This window comes from Octopus bimaculoides, chromosome 5 (genome assembly GCF_046866305.1).
Source record: "Octopus bimaculoides isolate indiv1 chromosome 5, ASM4686630v1, whole genome shotgun sequence".
Taxonomy (NCBI): domain Eukaryota; kingdom Metazoa; phylum Mollusca; class Cephalopoda; order Octopoda; family Octopodidae; genus Octopus; species Octopus bimaculoides.
In genome coordinates, this window is record NC_142932.1 from 42,996,972 (window position 1) to 43,006,550 (window position 9,579).

A 9,579-nucleotide genomic window follows, 5' to 3' on the forward strand; every position below is an offset into this window, starting at 1 on the left:
TCAGTAAATTATGAAATTGTGCACATCAGTAATTGTGAGCTTCTTTCTGTCAGTAATTTGTCGTTGTTTGTTTGTAAATAGCGATTGAAAACTTCAACTTACAGTGAAAACAATGACATGGAAGCTAAACAATGGTTTATGAAAATTGAAAGTGAAAAGAATAGTATCTGAAAAATGAAAGTGAAAATGAGAGATATAAATAGAGAGATATGTTACATAGAGATAGATAGAGAGAGATGGATAGAGAGATATGCATAAAGAGATATGCTACATCACTGATGCCAGAACACTGGAAGTAAATATTTTAAAAACTTTCAAAGATGTGAATGTAATATAAAATGTAATATTTTTTATTTTTGACTAGCAGAAATACTCGGCGTTGCCCGGGTTAAAGAGAATAATGAAATCTAAAAACGCCGTCTAGACTACGCAACCCTCAACTGTTAGTAGCTACGATACCATATTTCTACATCAATAACTCTCCAATCCATGCCAGCATGGAACATAGACATTAAGTGAAATGCTAGAAGAAAGTTTTCAACTCATATGTATATAAAGTAAATACACGTAATTCAGAAACACGTTTTGTGTATTTTATTTCGTAACCACACATACAGGTACGGATTATAAATGATGAAAGGCCAATTTTGGTGATTCATTTGACAATGTGATGATAAATCTGAGGTTAGATCTTGAAAGTTTAGATGAATGCTACCTCAGTTAAATCTCTTGTGGTTCCAAATGATGTCATCTCTAGTACAGCATCGTATTGTCTAATTTTGTTTTGCAAATGTTAGGAATCTTGGTCAGTTGATGATAACAGTTTCTTCAATAGCTCTGGAGGTTGGGGATTGTGGAATTGTTGGGAATGTTTTTAACTTTGGTGTTATATCTATTGCTTGAATTTCTTTGACATATGAAATATATGTATTTTCATTGGGTTTGTAAAAGAGAGTTGTGTAGTTCTCGAGTTTTAGGGATTCACACAGACACACAGACAGACAGACACACATTCTCATCTTTTTATATAGAGATATATATACACACACACACGCACATATATGTATATCAATATAAATATATGAAAGTCAATGAAGTTTCGTAAAAGAAGGTGATCATGTACATACTTTCTTGCTGTTGTGATTATAACACCTCGTTGTAAACAATGTTCCTTGTTTTCCCTTGTGGAGCATATGCAAATAGGTTTTTTTGCTGCCCACTTTTGAGCAGCCAACATACAGTTGTCCATGTGAGAAGCAGGGCTCTTCCAAGAGAAGACCAGCTACAGACAGTGCTCATCTGTTATGTTCAGGTTAAAATTTCATCAACATCAAAAATATATGAATTTTCATGGGAGTTATGGCCGTTATGCATAGAATATAATTTCCAAATTGCAGACAAAATTTACAATCGATAAATGTCTTAGAACAACCAGTCTCTCATCTGGGAAGGCCTTGAAATCAATGTTACCAACTGGGGACTATGTGTGTCGCAGTGATAATAAAAAGACTCAAAGGAGGTCTGCAACGAAATAATTTTACTCAACACTTTGCAAGTGAATCAGTGGAGGCAAAGATGTGTCTCATTTACTTGACAATTTATGCACCACATTGCAGAAATCACAATGTAAGTATATCTGAAAGGGTAGTCTTACACTGTTGTATCGTTGAATTACAAATAATGCTCATCTGTTATGTTCGGGTTAAAATTTCATCAACATCAAAAATATATGAATTTTCATGGGAGCTATGGCCGTTATGCATAGAATATAATTTCCAAATTTCATAAAGATCCATTCAGTACTTTTGACGTAGTTTTGGATAAGAAAACAAATGACTAATGTGTGTGTTTGTGTGCATGTGTATGTGTGTGATGGGTGTATATATGTATAGATATCTGTATGCATGTATATATGTGTACATATTACATGTACATCTATATATATATACATCTACACATATGTATATATATATACATGTATGCATATAGATCTATATCTATATATATATATCTATACATATACATCTATATGTATACATATACATCTATATGTATACATATACATCTCTCTCTCTCTCTCTGAAAGTATCTGTCATTACAGTATCGAAATGTGATTGTTTCAGTTAGTGGAATAACGTGTACATATACATCTATATGTATACATATACATCTCTCTCTCTCTCTTTCTCTCTTTCTGAAAGTATCTGTCATTACAGTATCGAAATGTGATCGTTTCAGTTGGTGGAATAGTTTCATTTTTAAAGTGAAAGTATTTGACATGAGTGTTTTTGTTTCACTTTTGACACTTAATACTTAAATAGTGGAGGAGATATTATGTTGCTGTGGGCTCGAACTCTGCAAGAAGTTAAACATTTTTTTTGACTAAAACACAACTGGAACCCTAAGTAAGGCATCTGCAAAATTTGAATGAAATTGGTTGCGTAGTTCTCGAGTTTTAGGGATTCACACACACACACACACACACACACACACACACACACACAGACAGATACACATTCTCATTTTTATATATATAGATAATTGTTAATAAAAAATTCAAATGAACAGCCTATTATTTGTCCAAAGTCAAATTATTCATGCATCACAAGTATGAAAGCAATTGGTGAAGCCATTTTCATGTGAAAAGTGAATATGTACACATCTCTATTTTATATATTATTAGTTAAATATATTTACTCACACATACATAAACACGAACACACACATTTAGAAAAATATACATAGAACTTGGTTTAAGCCAGCCATATCTGGCCAAAATATTCCACCTGTTTTGTGTTCAAATCAGCTAGATTCTGGCCTCGCATACCTATGCTTTATTGTTATTTTTAAAATAAGTAATCACATCATCAAAATCTCAGAGCAACAAGATATTGCATGTCTAATTCAAATCAATGTGAATAAATAAGTATTATATTTGATAGAGAAATCTGAATGCTAAAGGGTTAAAGGAAATCACATTTTATATGACAATATGTTTGTTAGATTTCTGTGATGTTGATTTTGCAGTAGGTGCAGTTTTATAGCCTAGATCAGTGTTTCCCAACCATTTTTTATTTATGAACCCCTCGGATTCCTACTTTACTTGAATAGTCCCTCCTAACAATTTGATGTTTAAAAAAATCCTATGATATTTTTATAATTAAATATTTTTAGGAATTGTATAAAAAAGAATTGTTAAAATATTTTATGTATTGTAGAAGTATAACCAAATTATTGCAGATAAATTTTAACAACAAAATCTTGTATGAACCCCCAAGGGCCATATAGATCTTGATTGAGAACCACTGGTCTATATCAAGAAAGTTTGAAGGTCACTTTTGAATTTACTTTTTATTTAGTTTAGGATGTGTTAACTTTTGCAGTGTATTTTAAACAGCAATTTTGATATATCTCACATCAGTTTTCCATACAGCAATAATAATAAACAAAAGACAGTTTCTGTTATACATGAAATTTCATTGTTTATAATTTACTGGTGCATATTAAACATGAGTATATATTATATACAAATAAATACAAAAAATTAAGAATGTTTGCAAATTTTAAAATTTGAAATATCTTTAATTTTACTTAATCACTATAGGTTATGCTCCTGAGAGTGAAGAGGAATGGCTCTATCTGCTTGATCAAAAGAAAATGCAATCAGCAGAGGATGATACAAATGCCTTCCGATCTTCTCTGATTGATGCAGTAATGAAATGTTACAAAGACTGTGGTGTTTTTTCATTAGAAGAGTACAAGTCTCTTGAAGAAAGCCTTCCTAATACTGAACAAGACTCTGAGAACTTGAGTGAAACACACAAAGAACTCACATCACAGATATTTGTTCCTTCTCCTTTGACTTTGGATTCTGTGTATCGGTTGTTTATCCAGCGTATGGGACCACAAAGAGGGATACATCTCCTGTTGGAGCACAATTGTCTTAAGCCAAGTGATTATCCATTGTCCTTTTACCAAAGCTGTCTCTTTGGCTCATTGATACAGCGACAACAGAGGTAACTTTAATATTTAAAAAAAGTATTTTCAGCATCAAATTTTTGTTTACTTCATAATCTTTTTGTCACCTCTCTTTCCCTCACTCATTTTTCCTTTTGTTTTAATGCTCCTTAAACCTAAAATACCTGTTGTTAATAATTCTTGTGAAGTAAATAAAATTAGAATTAAAAACTCTAAGCATTCTCTACATGTCATCATCATCAATTAATGTTCATTATCCATGCCCTCATGGTTTAGACCATCTGACAGGATCCAGCAAACCACAAGGTTGCATCATGCTCTAACATAAGCTTTAGTATGATTTCTATAGCTGGATGCCCTTCCTATTACTAACCCTCATCTGTTTTTCTAAGACAGGATCTTATATTCCCCATGTGTTTGAAGGCCAACAAACAATATTTTTGACAGAAGAAATGACAACTACATGTAGCTAGAGATTTTCTGGGAAATGTAAATGCGTGCGCGTGCACGCACACACACACACATGCATCATCATCATCATCATTTAATATCTGCTTTCCATGTGGGCATGGGTTAGATGGTTTTACAGGAATTTGTCAGCTGGAGAGTTGTCCAGGCTCCAGCTGTCTGTTTTGGCATAATTTCTACAGTTAGATGCCCTTCCTAACACCAACCACTTTACAGTGTACTTTTTACCTGCATGGGTAAAATTCTGGAATCCATTCACTGGTCTAAATTTCTTCAAGGCAGTGTCCCAGCATGGCTGTAGTCTAATGACTGAAATGAGTAAAAGATAAAAAATGTGTGCTTGTGTGTGTGTATAAATATTTGTGGCACTGGCACACACACACACATATTATTAATAGAGTCTGCCAGCACATTTAGGGGTACCTTAGGTTTCAAAATTCATTTCTGCAGACCTTTTGTGATGCCTATGTTTCTTATAGATCTGCCATCAATCACAAATAAGACTACCTTCTTATTTGGGACTGAAATGTAGGTATTAAATAATTGTCTACAAATATGGAATGTGAAATTTAAGATACCCCTAACCGTGCCAGTAGATTCTATTAATAATAGCACCCAGCTCTATTTGACTATACAGAGCACTCTTCTTTCATTTCTAATTCTCTACAGAAACTTTTAATCAGGCTGACTGAAGCCTTGTAAGTGGATTTGGTAGACAGAAACTGAAAGAAGCCCATCGTGTTTATGTGTGTGTGTGTGTGTGTGTGTGTGTGTGTGTGTGTGTGTGTGCACATGAAAGTACGTATGTCTTTATGCCTGTTTGTTCCCCACCACCACCACTTGAAAACTGTTGCTGGTGTGTATATGTCCTTGTAACTTACTGGTTTGACAAAAGTGACCATTAGAATAAATACCACACTTAAAAAATTAAAATTCTGGAATCCATTCATCAAGGCAGTACCCCAGTATGGCTGCAATCTAATGACTGAAACAAGTATGTGTGTGTGTGTCTAGAAATATATAAAAATATATATTTAATTTTTGAATTCATTATATCTGTTCTTTGCCAGATTTATAATTCACAACATGTTGGAGAAAATTGATGAATATTTTTGGTCAAAGAAACCAGCTTCTATGGCTCCAGCAGTAAGTAGACAATTTTCTTTCTCACAAATCTACATTATTGGTTTTGTAATTCTACATCATTCCCTGATTCAGCAGGCCTATGATCATGACCAAGAGCCTTCCAACCTTGACGTCACCACCTTCTTTTACTTTTCAGATATATTGTATCCCAAAACTACAATAGCCTAAGTGATCTCTTTTTGAAGGTAGTTGATTGTAATTTGAGGGACACTGGTTATTATTTTTAGTAGGTCTCGTGGAGAAGCATGTTTTACTTATCAGGTTGAATGGTTGGCTGTAAATTTGCAAATTTCACTGACTTAATGAAACACATTCAAAGTTGAATAACCCTTCCCCCACCGATACACTCATATATGCACTCACAGAAACAAGCACTTACACACACACACTCTCTCTTTCTCTCTCTCTCTCTCTCTCTCTCTCTCTTTCTCTCTCTCTCTCTCTCTCTCTCTCTCTCTTTCTCTCTCTCTCACTCTCTCTCTCTCTCTCTCTCTCTCTTTCTCTCTCTCTCACTCTACTCATTTGTATATACAGGTATACTGACTCATTTTTCTTATCTGCACACATGCGCTCCCACACAAACACACATACATGTACATATACACCTTATCTATTGTCGAGGTCTACACATATAAACAATATAATCCTTATATGTATCACATTTTCAAGTAATAGTTTTGCCAATGTTCTTTCAGAAATCCTTGTGATATTATTTCTTTCTTCTCTGACATTTTTTATCCCTCTCCTCCACAGATTTATTTTGCTGTGGAAGAAGAGAAGAACACAGAGTACTTGGAACCATCTGTCTCTACGCAAGAACTGGTAAGTACTGACTGAATAATCATTTTATGATTGGAGTTGTACTTGTGCAAGCAGTTGTCTTGATCTTAGACTTTGGGTTGAAAATGAATCAATTACATCATAAAAAGTTAATTTTAAGTCATTTTAAAAAATGCACAGAAAAACTGTTAAATTATTTTTTGTTAACTAACTTCTTGTGATGTCAAAATATTTGTCACACATCTGCAGCTTGGTCACTGATGCAGTTTCACAGTGTCAGAGGGAAAAATGGAAGTGTATCAGTCATCAGGTTACACAGTTCGTTCATTTGACAAATGAATGATATAGAGACACAGGCATGGCTGTGTGCTTTAAGAAGTTCACTTTGCAACTATGTGGTTTCAGGTGCAGCACCTCCTAGAGCTCCAGGTTGAGTTGACCAGTGTCTTGTGAGTGGATTTGTTAGGTGGAAACTGTGAGAAAATCTGTTGTGTGTGTATGTAGATATATATATATATCATCATCATCATCGTTTAACGTCCGCTTTCCATGCTAGCATGGGTTGGACGATTTGACTGAGGACTGGTGAAACCGGATGGCAACACCAGGCTCCAGTCTGATTTGGCAGAGTTTCTACAGCTGGATGCCCTTCCTAACGCCAACCACTCAGAGAGTGTAGTGGGTGCTTTTACGTGTCACCCGCACGAAAACGGCCACGCTCGAAATGGTGTCTTTTATGTGCCACCCGCACAAGCCAGTCCAGGGGCACTGGCAACGATCTCGCTCGAAAATCCTACAGGAGCCAGTCAGGCGGTACTGGCAACGGCCACGCTCAAAATGGTGCATCTCATGTGCCACCCGCACAAGAACCAGTCATGGGGCACTGGCAACGATCTTACTTGGCTTGCCGGGTCTTCTCACGCACAGCACATTTCCAAAGGTCTCGGTCCGTAGTCATCGCCTCGGTGAGGCCCAATGTACGAAGGTCTTGCCTCACCACCTCAGCCCAGGTCTTCCTGGGCCTACCTCTTCCACGGGTTCCCTCAACTGTTAGGGTGTGGCACTTTTTCACGCAGCTATCCTCCTCCATTCTCACTACATGTCCATACCAGCGCAATCGTCTCTCTTGCACGCCACAACTGATGCTTCTAATGTTCAGCTTTTCTCTCAAGATACTTACACTCTGACGGGTATTCACATTGACATTACACATCCAACGGAGCATACTGGCTTCATTCCTTGCGAGCTTACGTATGTCCTCAGCAGTTACAGCCCATGTTTCACTGCCATGTAGCATGGTTGTTCGTACGCATGCGTCATACAGTCTGCCTTTTACTCTGAGTGAGAGTCCCTTTGTCGCCAGCAGGGGTAAGAGCTCTCTAAACTTTGCCCAGGCTATTCTTATTCTAGCAGCTACACTTTCAGCGCACCCACCCCCACTACTAACTTGGTCGCCCAGATAGCGGAAGCTATCGACTACCTCTAGTTTTTCACCCTGGAATGAGATAGAAGTTGTTTCCTGTTTGTTTGCAGTCTTTATTGCACCTGAACATCTGCCACAGACAAAAACTAACTTGCTAGTTAACCTGCCTTTGATGTTGCTGCACCTCTTATGTGTCCATAGCTTGCACCGGGTACATCTTATAGAGTTACTACCTACTCCTTTTCTACATACTGAGCAGGGCCATCTACCTGAAGGGGTTTGTGTTTTATCTACCTTCCTACTTATTAGGATTTTGGTTTTAGCTAGGTTGACTCTAAGGCCCTTCAATTCTAGACCTTGCTTCCACACCTGAAACTTCTCCTCTAGTTCTGATAGTGACTCCGCAATTAGGGCAAGGTCATCAGCATAGAGGAGCTCCCAGGGGCAACCTGTCTTGAACTCCTCTGTGATTGCCTGGAGGACTATGGTAAATAATAGGGGGCTGAGGACGGAACCTTGGTGGACCCCTACCTCTACCCGGAATTCATTGCTGTACTCATTTCCAACCCTCACCTTACTGGCAGCATCTCTGTACATGGCTCGCACAGCTCTCACTAACCATTCTTCTATCCCAAGTTTCCTCATCGACCACCAGATAAGGGATCGGGGGACCCTGTCAAAGGCTTTCTCCATGTCAACGAAAGCCAGGTACAGAGGTTTATCCTTAGCTAGGTATTTCTCCTGCAACTGTCTCACTAGAAATAAGGCATCAGTAGTGCTTTTACCTGGCACGAACCCAAACTGCATCTCATCTAAATTGATTCGCTCCCTAATTAGTTGGGCTATGACCCTCTCTGTAACTTTCATAACCTGATCTAACAGCTTGATGCCTCTGTAATTATTTGTATCTAAAGCGTCCCCTTTACCTTTGTAGCAGTTGACTATGATGCTGCTACACCAGTCATTGGGTATGACTCCTTCGTGTATCACCTGGTTCGTAATACGGGTGACTAGGCTATAGCCAACACTGCCAGATATTTTGAGCATCTCTGCAGTGATTCCTGATGGGCCGGGGGCTTTCCCGGTCTTCATACTCTTAATTGCTTTATCTACCCTGGTACTATCAACTCGGATAGCTGGTCCCTCTATTGGGTCGACATACGGCAGGCTCTCTTTCTCCCATTCATTCTCTTTATTAAGCAATTTATCGTAGTGGCATCTCCAGACCTCTTTCTTTGCATCCTCATTTAATGCAAGCGTACCATCATCCATGCGAACACATTTCTCTCCTACAACATCACTATTCTCTCTCCTACACTGTCTTGCAACACGAAATACCTCGAGTCTTTGGTCCTCACGGCGCAGAACATTGGCAAATCTTTCCTTATCTGCTTCCCCTCTGGCTAAATAAACCTGTCGCCTAGCCTCCCTTCTGGCACATTGGTACAATTCCCTGCTACCACCGTTCTTCCAGTCCTTCCAAGCCTGTTTCTTTTGTCTAATAGCCCTGTCTACCTCCTTGTTCCACCACCACGTTACTCTGGGTCGGGAGGGGACCTTACACCACCCACAAATCTGGTCGGTGGCTTTCAACAGGTTGTCCCGCAGAAATCTCCAATTGTCTTCCACGTTGTATGATGCTATATCCCCTTCTATTTCGTTAAATGCTTCAAGTAACTTGTCTCTAAGTCTCTGTCCGTTTGCAGGGTCTTTAAGCTTCCACACCCTTCTTCTCCAAGCCTGTCTAATTCTGGGCACCCATTTTGCCTTGATCCCAAAGTCGC

General features: G+C 38.0%; 1 protein-coding gene across 5 annotated transcripts in view; it reads left to right on the forward strand.

Annotated features, from left to right (window-relative positions):
* LOC106879723 (uncharacterized) overlaps window positions 1-9,579 on the forward strand; it is a 119,588-nt gene that overhangs the window by 92,778 nt on the left and 17,231 nt on the right. For all 5 annotated transcript variants that reach the window (XM_052967826.2, XM_089352187.1, XM_014929403.3 and 2 more), the window contains 3 exons: window positions 3,605-4,016; window positions 5,517-5,592; window positions 6,346-6,414. In XM_052967826.2, coding sequence (XP_052823786.2) covers window positions 3,605-4,016; window positions 5,517-5,592; window positions 6,346-6,414 — 557 coding nt within the window. The remainder of the gene's footprint in view (window positions 1-3,604; window positions 4,017-5,516; window positions 5,593-6,345; window positions 6,415-9,579) is intronic.